The 25632-nt window shown below is 34.0% G+C and overlaps 1 protein-coding gene across 6 annotated transcripts in view; it reads right to left on the reverse strand.

The window, feature by feature from the left end:
• TUSC3 (tumor suppressor candidate 3) overlaps positions 1 to 25632 on the reverse strand; it is a 255626-nt gene that overhangs the window by 118038 nt on the left and 111956 nt on the right. For all 6 annotated transcript variants that reach the window (XR_015548829.1, XR_015548828.1, XR_015548830.1 and 3 more), the window contains exons 3-5: positions 17767 to 17884; positions 13216 to 13356; positions 9171 to 9311 (exon numbers count right to left, since the gene is read on the reverse strand). Coding sequence is in view for 3 of the 6 variants with exons in the window: in XM_087418454.1 (XP_087274580.1) it covers positions 9171 to 9311; positions 13216 to 13356; positions 17767 to 17884 (400 nt within the window). In the remaining 3 variants the exon portion in view is untranslated. The remainder of the gene's footprint in view (positions 1 to 9170; positions 9312 to 13215; positions 13357 to 17766; positions 17885 to 25632) is intronic.

Below are 25632 nucleotides of genomic sequence, written 5' to 3' on the forward strand. Positions count from 1 at the left end.
TCTAAAATGGAAGGGATGGAAAAAGATACTCCAGACAAATGGAAACCAAAAGAGGACAGGGTGGCTATATACACATCAGAAAAAATAGACTTGAAGTCAAAAATAGTCACGAGAGACAAGTAAGGTCATTATATTATGATAAATCAGTCAATTTATCCAGAGGATATAACAGTTGTAAACATATGTGACCCAACATTGCAGTACCTAAATGTATTAAGCCAATCCTAACAGACCTGAAGGTAGAAAAAGACAGCAATGCAGTAATAGTAGTGGACTTCAATACCACACTTTCAACAACAGATAGATCATCCAGACAGAAAATCAATAAGGAAACAATGTACCTAAACTATTCGTTAGACCCATGGACCTAAAGGACCTGTAGTAACTTGAACAGCAGCAGAATACACACTCCTCTCAAGCATACAATGAACATTCTATAGGATAGATAATATGTTAGCTCACAAAACAAGTCTTAGAAAATTTAAGAAGATTGAAATTATACCAAATATCTCTTTAAACACAATGGTAAGAAACTAGAAATCAATAACTGAGGAAAAATAGAAAATTCACAAATATGTGGAAAGTAAAGAATGCCCTCCCAAATAACTAACAGATTAAAGAAGAAATAAAAAAATATTGTGAAACAAACGAAAATGGAGAAACAACACACTGAAATTTACTGGATGCAACAAAAGCAGTTCTATGGAAGAAGTTTATGGCAATAAATACCTACATTAAAAAAATGTCTCAAATAAACAACCTAACAACACCTCAAGAAAGCAGGAAAAAAGAACACACTAAGCCAAAAGTGAGCAAAAGAAAGGAAATAACAAAGATCAGAGCAGAAATAAATGAACAATAGAAAACATCAACAATAGAAACAATACAAAAAGCAATAGAAAAGATCAACAAAACTAAGCTCATTTTTTAAAAAGATAAAATTGGCAAACCTTTACCTAGACCCCAAAGAAAAGAGAGAAGACTCGAATGAATAAAATCAGAAATGAAAGAGGAGACATTATAACTCATACCACATAAATACAAAGGATCACAAGACATGACTATGAACAGTTATATGCCAACGAATTGGATAACTTAAAAGAAATAGGCTTGTTCTCCAGGAATTTTTCTATCAAGACTGAATCATGAAGAAATAGAAAATCTGAACAGACTAATAACAAGTAAGAAGATTGAAATCAGTAATCAAAAACCTCCCTACAATGAAAAGCCCAGGACCAGATGGTTTCTCTGGTGAATTCTACCAAACATTTAAAGAAGAATTAATACTTCCAAAAATAATTCTTCCAGAAAATTTAAGAGGTGGGAACACTCCCAAACTCATTTCACAAGGCCAGCATTACCCTGATACCAAAGCCAGATAAGGATACTAGGAAAAAAAAAAACTATAGGTCAATATCCCTGATGAATACAGACGCAAAAATTCTCAACAAAATACTAGTAAATTGAATTCAACAGAACATTAAAAATTTGTTCAAGTGCAATTTATCCCTGGAATGCAAGGATGGTTCAATAAACATAAATCAATAAATGTGATACAGTATATTAATAGGATGAAAGATAAAAATCGTGATAATCTCCATAGATGCAGAAAAAGCATTTGACAAAATTCAGCATCCTTTCATGACAAAAACTCTCAATAAACTGAGTACAGAAGGAATGTACCTCAACATAGTAAAAGCCATATATGACAAGCCCACAACTAACATCATACTGAATGATGATAGGCTGGAAGCTTTCCCTCTAAGATCAGGAACAAGACAAGGGTGCCTACTATCATCATTCCTATTCAAGACAGTACTGAAAGTCCTAGCCAGAGCATTAGGCAAGAAAAAAAGGCAACCAAATCAGAAAGGGAGAAGTAAAACTGTCTCTGTTTGCAGATGATATGATCATATATACAGAAAATCCTAAAGATTCTACCAAAAAACCATTAGAACTAATCATGCCATCTGCAAAAACGTGGATGGACCTGGAGAGCATTACGCCAAGTGAAATAAGTCAGACAGAGAAAGGCAAATACTGTATAATCTCCTTTATATGTGGGATCTAAAAAAGAAATAGAAATAGAGAATAGAATGATGGTTGCCAGGGGCTTCAGAGTGGAGGAAATGGGGAGATGTAGGTCAAATGATACAAATTTCCAGTTATAATTTGTATAAGTTCCAGGGATATCATTTACAGCAGCATGACTATTGTTACAATACTGTATTATATACTTGAAAGTTGCTAAGAGTGTAAATCTTCAATGTTCTCACCACACACACACACAACAGGTAATTATGTGAAGTGATGAAGGTATTAACTAACCTTATTGTGGTAATCATTTTGCAATATATATGGTTATCAAATCATCACGTTTGTATACCTTAAAATTACACAATGTTATATATCAATCATATCTCAATAAAGCTGGAAAAAAAGTACTTTCCTTGTAGACAGCAAAAAAAACAAAACAAAACAAAAAACCTCTGTTTCTAGAGTTATGTACTGTTTTACTCAGCAGTCTGGGGTCTCAATGCAGCAATTCCCCAAAAAGGTACTTCTCATTTGGGCTGCATGTTTAACCAGGCCGTCCTCTCCATTCTTCAATTGTATGGTACACCCTCATTTTACAACGCTGATATCTCAGTCTCCACAGAGGACCCCCCAAGGGCTTTTCATACCCTTATTCAACCTCTTGACCCCTTCCAAATGACTCATATTGATGAGAGATTAGGATGGTTATTAAACAGCCAGCAGAAGACAGTAACATCTTTCTCAATTTACCTCTGTGGTGCAGAGCATGGATTTTTGCCTATAAGGACCTCAAAAAAATAACCATCAAACGGAGGCTTCTAGTTCAACATTTTCCTTACGATGGTCCTGCCACTTTGCTTCAGGTAGCCCTGTGGGATGTGTATCAGTATACAGAATAGAAACTTTTATTAAACCACAAGAACATCTAAGCCAAAAGATCTGGGTTTACTACACTGCAGTTTTAATGTGCATGTTCTTAACTAGTCACATTGAACAACTGATGTGCTTATCTGCCATTTGTCTATCCTCTGGTCATGCATCATTTCAAATCTTTTGTCTATGTATTTTATTTTTTGAATTATTAAAGTATTAAATTATTAAAGTTAAATTTACTTTTTATTCTTTTGGTGTACAGTTCTACGAATGGTAACACGTATAAATGTGTGTTACCACCACCACAACTGGACATAGAAGAGTTCTAGCATCCAAAAAACTCCCTTGTAGTATCACTTTATGGTTACATTCCCTCCATCACTACCCCGCGGCAACCACTGACTTGTTTAACATTACTGTAATTTTGTCTTTTTGAGAACAGCGTATAAATGGAATCAAATAGTGTGTATCTTTTTGATAACATGTTATTCGTTTTCTTATTGCTGAGTTTTGAGAGTTCTTTATATATTCTGGGTATGAGTCCTTCACTGGATATGTAAATTATAAACATTTCTCCCGGTACCTTCATTTTTCATTCTCTTAACAATGTCTTTTGAAAAGCAAAGGGATGATATAATAATATAATAGATTGCTCTATTAACGTTATGTCTAAGAAAGGTCACAGATATTTTCTTATGTTTTCTTCTAAAAGTTGTATCGTTTTGTTTTACATTAGATTTATGATTCACTTTCCGTTAATTTTTATGACAGGCATGAGGTTACAATGAGGCTCTTTTGTGTGTGTGCATGTGGATAACCAATTGTTCCACCATCATTTGTTGAAAAGACTAACCATTCTCCAATGAACTTCTTTTCAACTTTTGTTTGATTGATACAGCCACTTCAGCTTTTTTTTTATTCATGTTTGCAAAGTATATCTTTTCACATCCTTTTACTTTTTTTGGCTTTCTTGAAGCCATCCTATAATACAGTCATGTATTTTATTTTAAATCCATTTTGACATTCTCTTCTAATTGGTATGATTAGACCATTTAAATTTAATGTAATAATTGATATATCTTAATTAAGTCTACCAGTTTATTATTTTCTGTTTGTTCCCTCTGTTTTCCTTCCCCTATTTCCCACTTTCTTCAGCTTTTGGGTTATTTGGACATTTTTTAGTATTGCAGTTTTAATTTACTTATGGTGATTTTGCCTATATTCTTTGAATCTTTTTAATTGAAGCATAATTGATGTACAATATCATATTAGTTTCAGGTGTCCATCATAGTGATTCCATATTTATATACATTATGAAATGGTTACCACGCTAAGTATAATTACCATCGGCCACCATACAAACTTATTACAATATTATTGACTGTATTCCCCTTGCTGTACACTGCATCCCCACTACCTATTTATTTTAAAACTAGAAGTCTGTAGCTCTTAATCTCCCCCACCTATTTCACCCAGTCCCCAATCCCCTCCCCTCTGGCAACTACCAGTTTGTTTCTATATATCTGTGAGTCTGTTTCTGTTTTATTTTGTCTGTTCGTTTGTTCTTGGTTTTTTTTTTTTTTTAGATACCACATATAAGTGAAGTCACACAGTAATTATCTTTCTCTGTCTGACTTATTTCACCTAGCATAATACCCTCTAGATCCGTCTGTGTTGTCGCAAATGGTAAGATTTCATTCTATTTATGGCTGAATAAGAAGTCCATTGTGTATATATACCATGTCTTTTATAGTGGTCACACTAGGGATTACAAAACACATACTTAATTTTCCACAGTCTATTCAGAATCAGTATTTTACCACTTCAACTGAAGTTTCTTCAACTGAAGAAACTCTTTACAACCATATAGGTCCCCTTACTTACATATTGAACACTCTGTCAAAAAGTGTTATATTTCTTGTTTTCAATTTCCAAACACATTTTTACATCTCAAGAGAAGTAGAGAAGTCTATTATACGCAGCCAGATATTTAAACTCTGTTGTTTTACTTCATTCCTGCTTTCCTTCTGGTATCACTTGCCTTCTGTATAAAGAATTTCCTTCAGTAATTCTCTTAGTTTTCCTTTTCTTTCTCTTTCTCTCTCTCTCTCTTCCTTTTATTTTCTTTATCTAAGAGTGTCTTTATTTCACCTTCATTGCTGAAGAATATTTTTGCTGAATATAGAATTCTGGGTTGACATTTTTTTTCAAAATTATAAAAATGTTATGCCACTTCCTTCTGGCCTCCATAGCTTCTGATAAGAAATAGCATTCATTTAAATTGTTGTTCCCTATAGGTAATGCACAGTTTTTTCCTGGCTGTTTAAAATATTTTTTTTATTTGGTTTTAATTTGGTTTAGTTTGATTATGATGTGTCTGGAAGTGGATTTTGGGAGATTTATCTTATTTGGGGTTCACTCTGCTTATTGAATCAGCCATACAATTTTGACAATCTTAGGAAGATTGTCTAAAATTTCCATTTCATTCTTTATGTCTTCTATTTTATTGCTGATACTTTCTATTTTAACTTTTGTTTCAAGAATGTTTATGATTGCTCATTTGAGCATTTTTATAATAGCCACTTTAAAGTCTTTGCCAGATAATTTTATCATCTGCCATCTTGTAGTGAGCATCTGACGATTCTTTTTTCTGAAGTAAGTCAAATTTTTGTGGGTCTTTGTAAGCCAAGTGATTCTGGATTTTACTCTGAATATTTTGAATATTACATTAAATGTGACTCTGTGACTTACTGAAATCCTATGGAGAATGTTTATATTTTCATTTTCGCAGATACTTAACCTCATTAGATACAGGCCGTAAATTTCAATCTATTCTAGAGGCTTAGTTCCAATGCCAATTCAATTTTCAAAGACTGCAGTGTTGTTATTCAGATCTGTTCCTTATGAGTGCTACCCAGAGACCAGTCTGGGATATGGGCAGAATTTTGCCCTTTAGTTCAGTAATCAACAGCTTTAGAATGCTAATTAGGATCAGGCCCACACATGTGCAGGTCAGAAGTGAGCCCAAAAACAGTTTTATGGGATCACTTTCCAGAGTTACTCATTCTCCAATATCTTGCCAGTATTTTCTGTTTCCCAAGAGATCCTGCTTGTCCTCCAGCTTGAAAATTTCCACTTCTACAATGACGTAACAGCAGCCCGGGGACAGAAAGAGAAGAACTACAACAAGAAAAAAAGCAGGGCATGGCCCCTTCCCTTGGAGACAGAGTTCCACTGAATAGAGAGGAAGGTTCCCCTCTCTAAGAGTTCTGGCTCCTACAGTTCCCCTTTGCCAGCTGCTTTCACTCCCTCTACTGTCCTGCTACAGGATTACCTGAGATTTGGGGTGTAAGAGAATAGGAAAAAAACTGAGGAATCTCCCCTACTCTCTCTGAGCTTTACAGATTCCCTTTTCTGCTCTTTAAGCCAGAATTAGAAGTATCTCCTAAATATCTCTCTTTCTGTTCCACATTGCCCACTTCCAAGTTTCAAGCTACATTGATTTTAAGGACAAAATAGTAAATAAAAAATTATCAGCCCTCCATATCTCCTAATTAGATGTCATTTAGAAACATCAAATACCTGAGCCTTGCATTCTCTCCAGGTTTTATAGTTGTGTCAGTGGGAGAGAAAGGTTGGCATGTATGTACGCCATCTTACCTACAAACAGATTGTCCATTTTTTAAAACCATGATTTCTGTCTTCTGAGTAGCAATAATTCTTTACATATGCTAGATACATGTCCCATACATATGTTTTTCAAATATTTTCTGAGTCTACAGATTGTCTTTTCATTCTCATAACAGTATCTCTTGAAGACCAGAATTTTTTAATCTTAATGAAGTCCAATTTATCTTTTTCTTCCTTCCATGGTTCCTGCTTTTTGTATCACAAAGACTTTCTGTGTTTTTCCAGAAGATTTATAATTTTAGCTCTTATATATAGAACTATAATACATTTTGAGTAATTTTTATATGTGATGTGAGATAAGGGTTGTGGTTCATCATTTACATAAAGATATTCAATTGTTCCAGCACCACTTGTTAAAGACTATTCTTTTCTCACTGAATTACTTTGACTCCTTTGTTGAAAGTCAACAACCATATATGTGCATATATTTCTGGAATCTATTCTGTTTCATTGATCTATATGTCTGTCCTTACGCCAAATCCACAATATCTCAATTACTGTATCTTTGTAATAAGACTTAAAATCAGGTAGTCTTCCAACTTTGTTCTTTTTCAAAAATTATTTGTCTATTCCTACTATTTGCCTTTCTATATAAATTTTTGAGCCAGCTTGTCAAATTTCTTCAAAAAATCCTGCCAGGATTTTAAGTGCCATTTCTTTGAATCCTTAGATAAATTTGAAGAAAAGGTGACATAACAATATTAAATCTTGTGGTCCCTGAAAATAGCACATCTCTCCATTTATTTAGGTCTTCTTTGGTATGTATTTTTCCATTCTTGTGTTTTCCATGTCTTTGTCTCTAAAGTGTATCTCTTGTGACAGCACACAGTTTGCTATTGCATTTTGATCCAACTGACAATTTCTGCCCTTTGATTAGGGTGTTATGTCTGTTTACATTTAATGTACATAAGTATATTGATATGATTGTGTTTAGGTCTGTCATTTCTTTATTTGCATTGTGCTCCTTGTGTTTTCATTCCTCTGTTCCTCTTTTCATATCTCCTCCTGTGTTAATTATAGATACATACTTTTAGTATTCCATTTTAATCACAATATTGGCTTTCTGGCCATATTTCTTTGTATTACGTTCTCAGTTGTTACTCTGGGGATTAAAATATGTATCTTAAATTCATCGCAATCAATTTAGAGTTGATATTGAATGACTTGAGGGAACATATAGGAAATTTTCAACAATATAGCTCAATTTATCGTTTCATATGCTATTGTCTTACATACACACACTATAAACCCATCAATTCATCAATGCAATGTTATAATATTTTGTTTTAAACAATCATAGGTCTTTTAAAATAATTGAAAGAAGCAAAGAGAACAATATTAATCCCCTCTACATCAGGAAAACTTTTCATTTTCCATGAATAATTTAAGTCTATTTGCATAATATAGATATTATGCTACTATTTATAAAACCTATTTTTACACCACCAATATTTTAATTAGTATAACTATTAAATATCAGATATATTGTCTGAATATATTTTATTCATATAATGTTTACATTTCCATTTTATTAGCTAATTATTTTAAAGAAATTTAGCACAATCATAATCAAGGGGAAGAAAAATCCTTTTAGTACAAATTGAAATAGGATCATGTTCATTGGATTCTTCTAATAGTATCCTAACCAGTTTTCCTGCTGCCAGACTTTCACCTCTCAATTGATTGCCCATTGCTACCAGAGTGATCATTCTAAAACATAAATTTGATCACATTATTTCTCTCCTGAATATTTAAATGGCTTCCCATTGCCACCGGGATAAAAGTCTCATACTCCTTACCATTGTATACAAGACCTTTCCATTTTTTTCTTTGCAGCATCATCTCTTACCCCTTCTTGTCTTGTTACCATTGCTTGAGCCACATAGAAATATAGTCATGTGAACAGCCCAGGCATTACATATATTGACTATTTGGCCTTAACAACTTTGGAACTCCATTTACTCTTCAAAACTCAGCTCACGTCACACACTCTAAGAAGCCTATCATGACTTTCCCTATTCAAGGTTATCCTTCCTACATATTCCTACAATACTCTGTGCTTACCTACATCACAGCATGATTAACATTACATTGTATTTATCTGTTGATTAGTTTGTATCCACACAATGAATTCCAGGGTCAATATCTTATCCTTATAGCCCCAGTACCTAACAAATATCAGGCACACAATAGAGACACAAGAAACAGATGTTGGAAAAAAATAGCCGAATGAGTACACTTCCAAACTGCTTCAGTTTGTAAGAGACTCCAAGCTACTAATTATTAATTCTTACTATATTTCTAAATGTATTCAACATATATTTATTTAGCACATGTAATATGCCAAGTACACAGAGATATTACAGTTGAATAGTGAAAAGTAGAAGGAAGATAGCACAGTCTAGACTGACAGTGAACTTAGACTATATCATCTAAGTCCTAAAAAGTTAATACTTCTCATTCGGACTTTATTTCCATTATAGTAATAATCTGGCTCATTTTGTTAATATTATACAACTTGTCCTATTATACAAAGAAATAGGGAAAAAAAGTACAATGTGATAACATACCAGAGATACCATGGCCCAGCCAGTCTTGTTATAGATGAATTCCAAGTTGTTCCTTCTTAAATAGAGCAAGCCACCCACAAGTGACACTAACAAGGCCAAAGCAATGGTGCCAGAGTAGTTGGGTGGTCTGAAGACTCGAATCTGCAAAAATGCAATGAAAATTTTTAAAGTGAAAAACATATATTAATTTTTTCTCTTAACCATATTCTAGTCCTTCCAATTTTCAACACCAAGAATTCAGAAAGGTGCCACCCTACTTTTCATACCTGGCATTACCACTCCTTTTACTCTTCACAAGTCAAAAAAAAAATGCCCTAAAACATCATGGCTATGTAAAAAGACTTGGTTTAGGTGAATACAGTTAAACATACACAAACATTACCTATATTCAACGCAGAGCTCCTATGTTTCACCCATGGAACATGGGATCACCTAGTAATGGGTGGGGTGCACACAAATATTTGCCAATATTTGTATTATTCCAAACTGGAACATTTGAAAGACTTTTTAACAGCTTTATTGAAATATAATTCACATACCATACAATTCACCCATTCAAGGTATACAATTCAATGGTTTTCAGTATATTCACAGATATGTGCACCACAGTCAGTATCAGAACATTTGAACCATGTCAACAGAAAACCCTTTAGCAATCACTCTCTTATTCCCCTCACCCTCCAGCCTACCCTAAGCAACCATTAATCTACTTTCTGTGTCTACAGATTTCCCTTTTTCTGGGCTTTCATAAAATACGTGGTCTTCTGTAACTGGCTTCTTTCATTTAGCATAATGTTTTCAAGGTTCATTCTTGTTATAGGCATGTGTCAATACTGCATTTCTTTTTTATGGCTGAACATTCCATTATATTGATACACCACAATTTGTTCATCCATTAATCAAGTGATGGGCATTTGACTGGTTTCCATCTTATGGCAATTATGAATAATGCTGCTATAAACATTCTTGTACAAGTTTTTGTGTGGGCATATGTTTTTATTTATCTTGGGTATATGCCTATGACTGGAATTGCTGGGTCATATGGTAACACTATGTTTAATGGTCTGACGAATTGCCAGACTGTTTTCCAAAGTGGTTGCACCATTTTACACTCCTACAGTTCTGATTTCTCCACTTCTTTGCCAATACTTATTATCTCATTTATTGATTTTAGCCATCCTAGTGGGTACGAAGACATCTCATTGTAGATCTGCATGTCTCTGATGACTAATGACACTGAGCATCTTTTCATGTACTTACTGGCCATTTGCATATTTTCCTTGAAGAAATGTCTATTCAGATCCTTTGCCCATTTTTTAATTGGGTTGTCTTTTTACTACCGAGTTGTAAGAGTCCTATATACATACTAGATTCAGGCAAATTATTTGCAAATATTTTCTCCCATTCTGTGGGTTGTCTTTTCACTTTTTTGATGATGTCCATTAAAGCATAAAGGCTGTTTTTAAAAAGTAGATGTAATTGGTATGAACTCCTGATTTCAAAGTATATACAGATCTTGGTTCTAATAACATTCCCCACTAAAAGAAACCAAGGCTTTGAGGAAAGATGGCTAATTAAGCGCTGGGCAGGGTAGATAAGTAGACACAAGATGAGCCTGGAATACACCGTTATGTGAGGCAAGTAAGAAAGTGCTTAAAAGAAAATGATGGAGAGATGTCACATGGACACAGAAGCCAGTATGAAGGGGCTCCCACTAGCCAAATCTAGAACAATTTTAGCACCAAAATATTTAAGTATAGTAATTACTTACAAACCATTGGAGAAAAAAATGCAATTCATGAGTCCATACCAATCATTGATAGATAAACAGACAGATAGACAGATAAGAGGAAAGGACTCTTGCTTACCGTAGAATGCGGAAGGCAAACTAGAAATATGCAAGAAGTGCTAGAACTGGACTATCACCATTTTGCAACTATCATGGTAAAATCTGGATCAGGCACAAATCATCAAAGGACGCTAAATCTAGGAGAAAATTTTGATGAGGGGTAGGATATTTGCATGATCTGAAGGTGTCTCCACATAGGCAGCTTACTAATTACAAAGGAGAGGGGGGTAAAAAAAAAACAACAGTAATTATACAATGGAGAAATGGGAAAACACCTTGGCCAGATGTTCAAAATTAACATCATCAATGAGGGACAGCCAGACATCACATGCCTATGTGATGTGATTAGATGTGATTAGAAGAAAACATGACCGATGTAGTATTGTAGTCAAGAATGCATAAGTAGAATCCAATCAGGAACAAATATCAGGCAAATCAAATGAGGATCATTCTATTTAAAAAGTGGGAAAGGATTCAAAATGTCAATATCTTTAAAGAACAAAGATAGGCTATGGAAATGTTCCAGATTAAGAGCGGCTAAAAAGACCTGACAACTAAATGCAATACCTAACTCTAGACTGGATCTTGTACTGAAGGTGGGAAAATATTATTAAAGCATATTATTAGGTCAACTGACAAAATTGGAATATGGATAGTTGCTCAAATAAACGTATTATATCAACGTAAATCTGTGACGTTGATATCCATAGTCCTTATGTATTTCTTAGGGAAGGCAATTTACCCTCGAATGTGTGCGTGTGAAATATGTGTGTAGAAAGAGAGAGTGGGGGAGAGATGAGGATGCAAAGCAAAAGGCGTAAAATGTTAAGAACAGGTGAATCTTGATAAAGGTACACATTGGTACTATTTTCATTTGTGAAACTTTGTAAAGTTTGAAATTATTTCCAAATAAATGTTTTTTACAAAAGTATATCTATTAACTAACTTAAAATGTATGATAAATACGTTAGAATTATTTCTGATTAAAATTCAGTAATTCTTATAAATAATTAATAGACTTAATTAATTACCCTTAGTATCTTGTACCAACCAAATGATACACTGCAGAGCTGCACATTTACCAAAACATTTCAAAACAATAACAAGAGTTAGGAAATAAGTTTAGTCACCAAAATATCATTAAAACCTATGATGATATTTCATTTACAATGATGAGGCTATTATATAAGAGACACCCATTTTGACTAAGAATAAATGTGTTTACACCTTATGGTAAAAATTAATGCTTATGTATTACTTCCAGAGTAAATGTACTTTTTAAAATAACTGGTTATAATTGTTCACTGTAGAAAACTCTGGTGAGATTAGGAAATAAAGTAGCCATAGCCCTCCACATAGGCATTAACTACCATAAAGACTGTGGTTCATTTACTTGCCGAATAAACTGTCTATATATCTATACTCACATTTATGCTCTAAAACAAAATTCTTTATCATACTATAAATACTATTTTTTTAACCTACTTTATCACTTGTTATACTTTGAGCTTCTTTCTACATCAAATATTCTCGCAGACCATTGTTTGTATATGCTATAGTACATTTCATTTGTGTCCTATTTTTAGACATTTGATTTATTTCCAATTTTTTCCATTAAAATGAATGTTATTTAAAAAAATTTCTATGGTTAAGCATTTGACTCATCCCTGATTAGAGACTGAGGTTAGATTCCTAGAAGTGGAAGTGTTAAGTTAAATTACATAAAATAAATATATTACACACACTGTTAGAACAGTTATACCAATTTATAGTCCTAAGAACAGTATATGTGAGGTGATATTTTCTCACATGGCTCATGAAAAGTGGGTAATATCCTATTTTTACCTACCTAAAACATAGATAAAAATTATACATCTTGCTTTTTAATTAGAATCTCTTTGATTACAAACACCATTGAACAATATTCCATCTATATTTTAGCCTCCGAAATTACTTTGTGCCTAACTCATGTACTTTTTAATGGTTCGTAAAATATCAATGCACTATTATTCTAAAAACCATTTCAATTCACCTAACTGAGTCAAAGTTCAGCTTACAGCTTATAGCTATCAGTTTTCTCTAAGCAAGGAGAAATGCTACGAAGAAATTTTAAAAAGATCCTGTGGTCTTATTACAATGCTCTAACAAACCAAACTAATTAGCCTATTATTAAAACTGAGGGGAATAAAAACCTACATGAACATCCGTTCTATCAGCAATCCACTTCGCTAGCTGCTCAGCTGCAAATCCAATTCTTTGAAGGTCAAAAGTATCAGCTCTCTTGGGTCTGCCTTTTGGAGGAAAATGCATGAACGTAGGAGCAGAGTTCATGTTGAGCTGTAAAACAGGAGATAAAAAGTACGAAATATAATATCATCCCAGCAATCTTCATATGTCATTAATCTAACATTTTATGTTTTCTCTGCATGAATTTTGGAAAGATAGCATTTACTACGAAAATTCAAGTGGCTTTCCAGAGCTTAATTACTGTTTTCATTCATCTTAACGCACTACTGAATGAAAAAGAACTTGTGAATTTGGATAAGTTCTCTGAACCTTCACATTTAACATACATCATTCATATTCTCAGCTGCATCCTCTATATTTTATCAGCCATTTCATTCTTCTTTCTAGGATTCTGTAATTAGAGTAAACAATGAAATGAAATATTGAAATATCTGTAAAGAATGAAGTATAGAAATACTGTAGTTAGGCTGTACGTGGACTATTTCTCTTCTTAAGCAGTTATTAGAGAAAAAGAACTGGGATTTGATGAAAAATATAAATACATTATGGAATTAATTTCAAACAAATTACAAGTAGATTGAATTCTCTATTAAAAATGTAAAGACTTTTTTGAAATGATGATGACTGTAACAGAAACCAACATTTTTGCCCTAAATTTGAATTTACCAGATTGTAGAAAAATCCACAATGATAGCCTTCTTCTGTTCAACTTCTCTATTAATTCAACTGTTTTAAAATGGTTATATCTCACAATGATTTTCTAAAGGTAATTCCATTTGAAAAGTGTATTGAATAGAACACTACCCTAGTATAAATGGTGCTTATTAACAATACAGTATCTAAAAACAAATATTAGGTTAATTTGCATTGAGGAGCAAACTGCAAAAATTGTATAGATTAAATTCTTGCTACCCGGGAATTATGAAAAGTATCTCAAATGAAAGGCCAAGAGATTTTTGGCCCTAATTTTTGGCCCTAACTTGCAGTGTAGTTTAGCATTTACCAATAATGAGAACAAAAAGCAAAATCAAATCAAATAATGCAAACATTAGATCATAGTTGACATCAAGGTAAAGATACAGTAGCACGAGCAGTGGGCTCGCATGTTCTGGACATTTAGTAATGTTGGTTAAATTGAACAAAACACACAATCACCAGTTCCTTTCTTCTCTGTGCTTTTTCCCATTCCAAACTTTGCTCATGGATGTTTCCCTGATGGATGCACAAATGATAGCCACAGCTAGCAAGTAAATATAAAATTACAAGAGAGGAAGTCCTTGCATTAGAGCAATCGTTTAACATCCTAGAATTTTAGAGTTAAAAAAAAATCACGTAATTCAGAGCTTTCATCTTAATTAAAATGTAGAAATTCCCAAGGCTACACAAAACAGGGTCCAACACAGACCCGATTTGTAGTCTAGGGCTCCTTCTAACACACCACATTCATTCACTGGTTGGCCTGTCATCTGACGTTCAGCCTCAGCCACCACATGGGAATCACAAATAATTGAAGTTACTTTCCCAACAAGTTCCCCACAAGCCAGGAATTACCAAGTTTCTGCACTTGTTATTAATATTATCTTCAGGCAGCACAGGGCTTTAAAACATCAGTTTAGAATAAGTACTTCAACAAAATGTGATTCAGTAGTGAGAAAGGAAACATAAGCGTTAAAAATCTTTTAGTAGTTCCCAAATAAAGCAAAATATATACTTCCCTATTTTTGTAGATTATAATTCTCCATAAAAATCAGTAACTGCTATAACTTTTATGCATTTCTGAATTTTAAAATGAAAACTCTTATTGCTAAGCCAGGGGCTAGGTTTTAGAAAAGACAAACCAGCAGTTCTATATTTGGAATTCTGCTGAATCAAAATTAACTCGAGGAAATTTTTCAATTAAAAACAATCTCGACTTCAACTCTCATACCTATGCCAAACTTTTAAAAAAGCTTATCTCTAAAGCATATAAAAGAATTAAATGATGACATCTGAGAATATACCTATATGGTTATATACTGGCAGCCTATAGTCAATACTCAGCACAAAGTAGGATCAGTATGTCCCACAGTTTTGTTTTTTTAATCTGAATTAGCTGCCATCATTATAAAGATAGAGAAATTTCATATAAAAATTCCTATTTGGGTCTCTTGAAAAAACAGGTCTAGCTACACGTGGCCTGCACTGCTTCACCAGAGCTAGAGCCGAGCTGCACCTCTCCCGCTGATGTCAAGCTCACCCTCTCGGTTTGCTGTCGTCCCCACCCACACCATCCCATTTCCTCAACAATGAGACCAACGGTCAGTTGCATGGTGTTGTGCTGATTTTATTTCTTATAGTAGTTAAGAGAAAATTGAAATATGAGTGTTTTCATTAAAGATTCACTTTTTTGAAAAAGACCAAGAAAGGCTTTGTTTTAATAAAAATAAGAGAGGGCATATCTAATTATGCAAGTGAAGAACTAATGTGAGAACTAAAGAACTAATGTAAAGAACTAACTTCAATATACTAAGTACGTACATAAACAAAGACACCAAAATGATACGAAACTAATCTAACTTGCTGTCTTCGTTTAGTTTCCAGGCCTGGCCAGGGTAGATATTGGGGCTCAAAGCCTCTACTCTAGCAGTCACCTTGTACCTGGATGACTATTTCCTAATATGGCAGAGAGGATTCAAGTATATGATGAATAGCACTTCCATCTGATGATCTCTAAGGCCAATTCTCCTGAGATTCTACAGTGACCTATAAATTACACGAAATAATATTTGGTTCTTACAGTACTGTAATTTTCCTTTATAAGGTTATTTTAAATTACATATTTATGTGTTTCTCTTTTTTATTATATTATTATTATTATTATTATTAGCTCCCTAGTCTGTAAGCTTCTTATGGGGAAGAACTATATACGTGTTCTCACCAATTCACTGCTCCTACAGAGTAGGTACTCAATAATATTTGCTGACTAGGTGAACAAAAAGAAACATCCCAAAAGGCAAAATAAATTTATGGGGGATGAAATAAGTGAGAAATACTAATAGGAAAGAAGAAGGGTAAAGGGGACTGAAGGCAAACAGAGAATTTATCTTAATCAACTAGAAACTGGCAAAGATGAATGAATAATCAATCTGGAAGCAAATAAGCAAAAATACTCACTAACGGCCCATTTACAATTAGTGAGCTAGATTCTTTACAGAACTAAACGCTTTTCAATGACCTGGTAAAGCATTATGCCAAGGAGAGTAACATGTAAGAAAAATAAAATAGACCAAGATACTCAAACTAATCAATTCCGGGTACTGCAGTGAGTTTTACATTTGAAAGGCACTGATCAAGTAGTGATAAACATAAAAACATTGATAACTTCAGGATAACAGCAGGATAAAGAGCTAGAGCTCTGGGAGCCAGACTGCTGAGCCCAAATTCTAGCTCCACATTATACTAACTTTATAAACTTGGACAGGCAACAACTTAAGGTAAGGAGAGGTGAATTTCCTCATCCATGAAATGGAGATAACAGTATTTGCAAAGCTAAATGAAAGAATCCACACGAAGCACTTAGAAGAGTGCTTGGAACATAAGCACTCAATGTTAGCAATGATGATGACACAAACATGACAAAATTGATAACAACTAGCATCCTTATGCTACAATTCAATACCTTTCTCTATAGAGAAGACTGTGTAAATGAGAATGTATCAATCTGCTTGGTTTGCTCTAACACCACCACAGACTGGGTGGCTTAAACAACAGAAATTTATTTTCTCACAATTCTGGAGGCTGGAAGTACAAGATCAAAGAGCAAGGATTGGTTTCTGGTGAGACCTCTCCTCCTGGTTTGCAGACGGCCATCTTCTTGCACTGTCCTTACGTGGCCTTTTCTCTGTGCACACACACTCCTGCTGTCTCTTTGTCTTATGAGGACACCAGTCCCATTGGATTAGGGCCCCATCCTTATTACCTCATTTAACTTCAGGTCCCTAAAGGCCCTGTCTCCAAATACAGTCACATTTGGGGGTTATAGCTTCAACACATGAATTTAGGAAGGACACAATTCAGTCCACAACACAACAAACACTTTTAAATATTTAATAATTTACATATAAAATTCTCTATCTGCCACATTGGAAGAAGTAAAAGCTAAGTAAAATTTACACTGAATTTTATATAAAATTTCATCAATTTGTGTAAAATACCACCTAAACTCTATACAGTTAAATACAAAAATAAGGTTAATGCATATAAACTGCCACTGTATGCTGAAAAAACAAATATCCTCTACAAGGCAAAAGTTAAAATGTGTTTATCATACTCACTAATGGCAAAAATTGTGTAATGATGAAGATAACATTAGCTGAAATTACTTTAATGACATCACAGAATTTAACTACTGACTGTCATTAACTTATTCAATGAATTGTACTTTCATCTGGGAAACAAAAATGCATCAGCCATAACCAACTCTATTAGATATATTAGCAAAATAAAATATAACTCTTTTACCTGTTGAAAAACATCTGTCCCCTCATCATAGTCCACCATACTGAAGAAGAGTTTGTTACAGAAAGCAGATGAATAGCGCCAGGAGTTAGCCAGTATTTGATATTCTTCATTAGCTTGCCTGATAAGGGGCAAAGTAGAAATGTATCAGTATTCAAGCATTAACAAAGCTGTTAAAACAGTAATTCTAGGGCAAGAGTTGGTCAGGTTTTCTACAAACTGCAAGCTAAGAATTGATTTTATATTTTTAAACAGTTGTAAAAAAATAAAAAGACAAATATTCCATGACACATCAAAATTATATAAAATTCAAATTTTATGGTTCATAACTAAAGGTTTACTGCAACACAGCCTCACTGATTCATTTACATATTGCTTATGGCTGCTGTTGTGCTACATCAGGGCAGAGCTGAGTAGCTGTAATAGAAACTGTGTGGGCCAAAAGCCTGGTGTGGCTCTTTAAAATCATTTTGTGGCATCTCCTACGTGTATAATTTAAATCTTCTGATAATTTTTAGTAAAAGAGCAATTTTTAAGAATATTTGCTATTCAGTTTAACAGAAACAAAAATCATGAGGATATATGTTTTAAAATTGTAAATGTAGTTATATTGCATCTTTATATATCTCACTTATCTAAAAATACATTTACACTCAAACCTAAAAGTAAGCAAAAATTTCTCCGCTAAATGCCACAAATAAGCCCTCCTCTTATAAGCATATTTACTATTTTGAATTCATTTTTATTAAACATTTAGTGGATTTTCCTGATAAGAAAGCCTTATATTTAGGTGTGGGGCTGGAGTAAACACAGAGAAACGGCATTACTAGAAGGATGCAGGCACAGTCACAGACACAAGAAGCACGTGATCGCTAAAACATTAAAAAAAAAAAAAAGTGAGAGTGCTTCTTCCACATGGTTGACTTATTCACAGGAGTTTATCTCCTCCCTCTCCCAAAAATGGAACTAAAGAGATAAAAGGGTATAATCTCACAATAACAAAGAGACTTGGAGTGGAGTCAGCAGCAGATAAGAGATTTCAAGAAATATCTGGAAAACAGAAAGCTAGTGGAAAAGTTTTGATGGAAGAAGCTATAATCTCAAAGGCAACTGCAGGGCAGGAAAAAGTTAAGAAAAATACTGGATTAAGAAGCAACAGAGTCTGAGATAAGAAATGGAGCCAAAAATAGAAGTCACAACTAAACTTCTTTATATAGAATAGTAGACCCAAACTTCTGCCCCACCCCCAACCAGTCCCAGAATTAGTCTTTCTATTGTTTAATGACTGGACTAGTGCAAAAAAAAAAAAAAAACCACTATATATTTGAGGAAAACCTGACATGATATAAAAAAACAAAACTCCCAAACAAAACAGACTCCAAAAGAAAAATATAATTCAAAGAAGTATCAAAAACATTAAAAAAAAAAAAAAAAACCTTTAATGTATTAGAAAAAGTCAGAGAAGATACTGCATTCGGCAAGAATTGGGCAGGGTCTGAGATTTTATCTTACATACAAGCTAATAAGCTAGCCTGTTACTGTTTCACAGATGCTGGAAGAAAACGTGAGACTCCTGGGTCAGAGACAAAGGACTTTATTACTTCATGTTCGTTTTCATCAGTTCCTCACGCCCCCAAGTCTCACGGGGTGACACAAAGGGTCCCTCATGGATGCCAGCGCACACAGTTGACTGTGTTACAGGATAAGAACACCGAGTTTGAGGCACTTACTGTTTTTATAGGAAGTGATAACAAGCCTGCTTTGTTCAGTGGGAGACATTATTTCATTCCTTAAGCCTTGTCACTGCACACACAACCCTGAGAAATGCCCAGGTAAAGAGCAGTCAGGCCTCTGCCTTCTTGGCATACCCAGTAAGAAAATGCAGGGATGCTCAGGGCCCATGGCAGACTGCTTCTCCCAACAGCATTCACAAAAAAAGAATAATATCATATTAAAAAGGAACAAAGAAAGTAAAAGAGAGAGCACTTATAAATTTAAAATATGATTGCTCAAATTAAACACCAACATTAGAAGACAGAGTTAAAATTCACAAAACACGAAAGACACAGGTGGAGTATATTGAGCGGGAGGGAGGAGAAAGGGACCCAAAGATACAATCCAATAAATCCAACTTTCAAACAGAGGAATCCCAGAAAGAGAAGAGAGAGAAAATGGAGGAAATATTTCTGGATACATAATACAATTAATTAAAGGAGACTAAGTCTTCAAATTAAAATTATTTCCCAGGTCCTCAGTAAGAGGAATAAAAAAAGACTAACACCAAGACACACTGTGATATTTGAGAGCATTATAGATAAAAAGAAGATCCTAAAAGTTTTCAGAGAAAAAAAAAAATTATGTGACAAGGGCAAATGAGATTGGGACTGGACTGGCACTAGATACTGGCAGATAATAAAACAATTCCTTCAGAGTTTTGAGGGCATGTTATTTCCAATCTAGAATTCTATTTCAAGCCAAACAATCAAGTTTGAAATAAATGTTCTCAGGAATGTATGGAATATGAAATTACCTTAGGATATAACAGATAGAAAGGTAATATAAGTGAAAAAATGAGAAAACCTGAGACTATACTAGAAGTACTATAAGAAAGGGAAAAGGGGGGCTGGCCTGGTGGCCTAGTGGTTAAGTTCGTGTGCTCCACTTCAGGAGCCCAGGGTTTGGATCCCGGGCATAGACCTACATACTGCTCATCAAGCCATTCTGTGGCCATGTCCCACATGCAAAAAATAGAGAATTGGCATAGAAGTTAGCTCAGGGACAATCTTCCTCATGCAAAAAAGAGGAAGACTGGCAACAGATGTCAGCTCAGAGTCAATCTTCCTCACCAAAAAAGGGAAATGACAAGTAGAAATACGATAAGGGAGGAAGAGTAGAAGATGTGTAAGAAAGCAGTGATCCAACTACAAAGCTATGAAGTACAATTTAGACCAGGAATTTAATTGGACTTCAAGATGAAGAGAAGAGATTCTAAGCAATCATTAGATTCAGAAACTGTTGAAAGATATTAAGACCACCATTAAGTAAAATGGGTCCCACAACAGGAAAAAATTGAAAACGAAATGAATATAAAAGGTCTAAATAAGCAAATTAAAACATATTATAATCTTAATTAACTGGTGACGAGAAATGTTAACTATTTTGAGCTTTTTCTTTTGAGTGGGGCAGCAGTCATAAACAATGGCACTGTAGACAAGGAACCATAATCATAACCTACTACTTGCCGTCGATGCTATGCAGAAATAATAATATAAATGCCGTTTATTACCTTTCAACTTTCTAAATCAACATATAGACAGAGCACAGAGGTAACTATGGTTACAGTTGAGAATGTAACTGCTATCAACTATGACTATAGAAGTACAGTTAACAGGACTAGTAGGAAAAAGGGAAGGAAAAGAGGTGACAGGGAAGGGTGTGCTTGCTAATCTTCATGTTACACATTAGGGAATCAAGAGATATCATCCATAGTTAATGGACAAGAAATAGAAGGATGCTATTTACTGTTAAAAATAAAAGAAGAAATAGAAAGCTATGAAAACGATAAGCAGTGAAATGAGTTAAATCTTCACCTATCATAGCAAGAAGTGTAAAGATCAAGTCTACTGTATGAAATATTGTTATAAGAATAACACTTAGAGATATGAAAACACTACCAGAAGAAGAAATTACAAAGGAATATGTAACAGGGATTGCCTGTTGCCAAGTCTGCAAATACGTGAGTGCAAGGACTGTAGCTGGTCATTTCAGTCTCTCTTTTTTTTTTTATTAACAAGGAGCACATAATATTGCTGCGATTAAAATATATATTTAAGAGGGCTAAATATGAACAGCGCTATAATCTGAGGTTATTTAGCATAAAGTAAAGACCTTAGGGCATCATTTTACTAGAACATAGTACAAAAGCTGATGATTGTAATGATCAGCCTAAGACTGCACTGTGCTCAGTAGGCACAAAACTACACAGTATATTTTTAGACTATGTTCAATGAAAATGGTTACAAACTATTAAAGCTTTAGTGGTTAAATAAGATTTAATTCACTATAATTCATTGAATTTACTGAGCACCTAATAGCAAGAAGTGAGCTAATCTCCGAGGTCTCTGCTCTCACAGAGTTCATGTTTTACTGGGAAGACACATAATAAACAACCAAATAAATAAATAAAAATCATTAAAAGCTAATATAGACACTGAGAAAAAAATACATGGAATGGTATCACAGAAAATACTGGAGGATCTACTTAGATGGTACAGTCATAAAAGCCTTCTCGGATGAAGTGACACTAAAGCTCAAATCCCAAGGATGAGAAAAGCCATCACTGAAAAGAGCTAGAGAATAAACATTTCAGGTAACAGAAACAGCCAGCACAAAGGCCTAAAGAGGGAAAGAACTTAAGATACAGGCACAATGAAGCTCTGATATAAATGAGAACATGTTCTCTGTTTATATTAGAGGAATACACACAGAATACAAAGCTGATGCCCTCCCTCATCTATTTAAAACAGTGCCTCCTGCTCCTCTTCCAATCCTACAATAAAAACAGAGTTAAAACCAATATGAGGCCTAAACTCTAATTTGATTCTTATGATATGGAATATAATATTACCGGTAAGAATTCATCATTGATTTTCAAAGAAAAAATGTATAATAACTTCATACAATGAATTGGCACTGACAATTAAGTAGGTCTGAACATTTCTGCATACCAATAAACTTTAAGAGACCAATAATACCTTTTGAAAAATCACTAAAAGGATGGTATTACAATTAAGAAAACAGTATATTTTCATATAAAAGAACATTTTACACACAAAAAACTTCTTAACTTTTAAAATGAAACTGAGGGAAATAGCAAATCAGCAAAAACTGGCATTCTTGTGATGATATTCTAAGAAATGAAAATGCTTCGTTCTGAAAAATATTCAGGAAGAAAACAATCAAATTTTAGTATTCAACATCTGTGTATAGCATCTTATGGAATGACATAAGACAGGGATAATGTTGAATTTCTTCCCCTCATAATGGTATAACCTAGCCCAGACCTACGGAATCTACTAAGTATACATTCATGAGCTCATTAATTCACTCCACAAATACATATTAGGGCCAACAATGTGTCAGGTAAGTGATCTCCCTGATCTCAAGAAGAAGACATTCTAGTGAGAAAGGGAGGCCTCATACACATAAACACGACACTTCAGATAATCCTAAGTACTCCGAAGAAAATAAAACAAGGAGAGATGCTGAAGAGTACTGAGGAGTCAAAGAAGATGAATTCATTTTGCCTTCAAACTTTGTGTTCCACATCACTCCACTTTTTCAGTTTAATTTCCCAATAATCAATTGTAAATTCTCTCCTCTGTTCCAAAGTCCTAAAAGTTTCCCACTGCAGATATAATGAAGACAATGAGCAGAAGAGAAGACGAGATCCTCCATACGCTTGCCACAACTTATATCTATAATCTATGTCTATATGAACACACTGTACTCAAAGGGTCTGTTTTAGGACATCTCATGTGCATTCTTTAAACATTAAAGCATTAAATCCTTTGCCTAGCACGTCCTCCCTTCTTTCAAAAGCTTGCACAAAATCTGCCTCTCCTTCAGAAGTCACTTCAAATCTCTACACTTACACTACAAATCTCTATACCTACAATACAACTGTCTGAAATGGAAATTCTCAGCTACTGTGCAGCACTATTTATTTTATATCTGTTCTTTTTATGTATATTATGTGTATGCATTGATTATTCAATGGCTAGGACCTAGTACTGAATAGGCATTTAACAAAGGTTTGATGTTGGTGATGATGAAAAATATACTTCCCTAAATAGCCAAAATATCATATATACCCTAAAACTAAATAGCACTGCATTAGAGATTCTGAATTCTGGAGAGTCTAACAGCCCACCAAGCTAGATTTACATCACAGGTTAATGTCTCTTTTAAGGCCAATTTGGCTTACTCTACTGGTGGTCTTGGGAAGAAAAAAAAGAAACATTTTAAATCTATGTACCATCACAAATATATGCTATTTGTCAAAGGAATAGTGGTCATGACTTGAAAGGTTATAATGACGAAATCATCGTCTAACATCATGTTCGTAATGTAAATATCATATGCCAATACAAAAACTACATCTTTGTCATCAATGACATTTGTTCAGCTTTTTAATATGTGCTGCAATAATAAAGAGGTATACCTCCCAGTCTCCACCTTTAAGAAGCTTATTAGAGAAAGGAATAGACATAGATTAATACATACCTAAGATACATATATTAAAAAAGAATGCAGATTGTAGGTGCTATATAGCATATAGAGAAAGATGAGATCACAGAAGTTGGACAAAGTGTGAACATGAAAATATTCGGAAAAGAATGGAAGGACTAAACTAATAACAAACAAGAAAGGACAGGAAGAGAATATTAAGGAAATAGAGTAGTATAAACAAAGACTACCCCATCTGAAATGTGTATTATGTGTTCAAATAATAGAATATATGTTAGAAAACAGGGAAAGAAGAGACTGGAAGCTCTCTTCCAGTAGGAAGATAAATAGGACTTGGACTTTATTCTGTAAACAGTGAACAAATACGAGTGTTGTGAAAGAAGTGGATTATGCAAAATACTAATTAAGAAAGCTGTATCTGGCAACAGTGTGTATAATATATCAGAGCAGGAGAAAACAAATGTTTGGAAACCACTTAGAATGTTATTATAATGGTCTAGTTGAGAAAATAGAAGGGGCTATCAAAATAGTATATAAATGAAGATATGACCTATTTCTTACATATTCTCCTTTGGAATCTAGAGCGCCGAGCAACCAAAAAGTTTTCTAGACAAGCTGCTTCTACTTAGGAATATATCTAGCTGGAATAGAGAATTCCAGACAAGCAAATTACATTTTCTCAACACAAATACAATACTTAGAGAAAATTTAATACTGACAAGGTAAATGGGGGCTTTCTTCTGTTAGCTGTAATTCAGTAGCAATAGGACCAGTGAACAGATTTGTTTGTCATTAGAAATAATTCAACGAGCCTGAGAAATACACACTTCAATGTTAATATCTATTCAGAGTACAAAAGACTCATTAGAAGGAATGTAGCCCAATAACATAGACTCTGTTCTCTAAACTTAACTCTATTATCCCTTATCCCCCCATGTTCCAACTTCTTAATACTTAATATGCAACAGAGGAATCCTAACTAATGACAAAGAAATTCACTGGATTCTTGCATGTGTTTACGTCAGCTTGGACTAACAAGCAAAGTAAGACGTCACTAGTGCCTATTAACACACTTCAGACTCACTGCCACCTGAAATTGAAAGTTGAAAACCACAAATGCTCCCAGCACTTAACTGTTAACTAAAAAAATTTTCTCTTTTGGTAGTTCATAGGAATATTAAGGGCCTAACTTTATGAATTTAGAGAACCCCGTAAATTGTTCTAATATATTCATATGCAGCCTGAAGAGGGCAGTCAAGTTGCATCAAAGGCATCCAGGAAGGCTTAAGCAGTAACTACAGCGCCTAGTTCTGCTAAATCTGTTACATTGAATATCCTCAATTTTTTATTATGAGAACAAGAAAAAAACATCCCTTAATCCAAATGCTATAACTTTTTTATATTATAACCCTTTTTAAAAGGTTATGTAAAACTAAAAGGGATTATTAACTCATCTATAATTGTATATATTTAATATATTTCCCATGATGAATGTAATTTTTATCTTTAATGCCCTTGAAGGATTTTTTAAGAAATATGGTTTCTCTTTTTAATGTTAAACTTTCTATAAGGCAACAGATTCATATCAAAACCCCAATGTATGCCTTTTATAGTCAGATA

This window comes from Ceratotherium simum, chromosome 28 (assembly GCF_057802395.1).
Source record: "Ceratotherium simum simum isolate JZ-2026a chromosome 28, ASM5780239v1, whole genome shotgun sequence".
NCBI classification, from domain to species: Eukaryota; Metazoa; Chordata; class Mammalia; order Perissodactyla; family Rhinocerotidae; genus Ceratotherium; species Ceratotherium simum.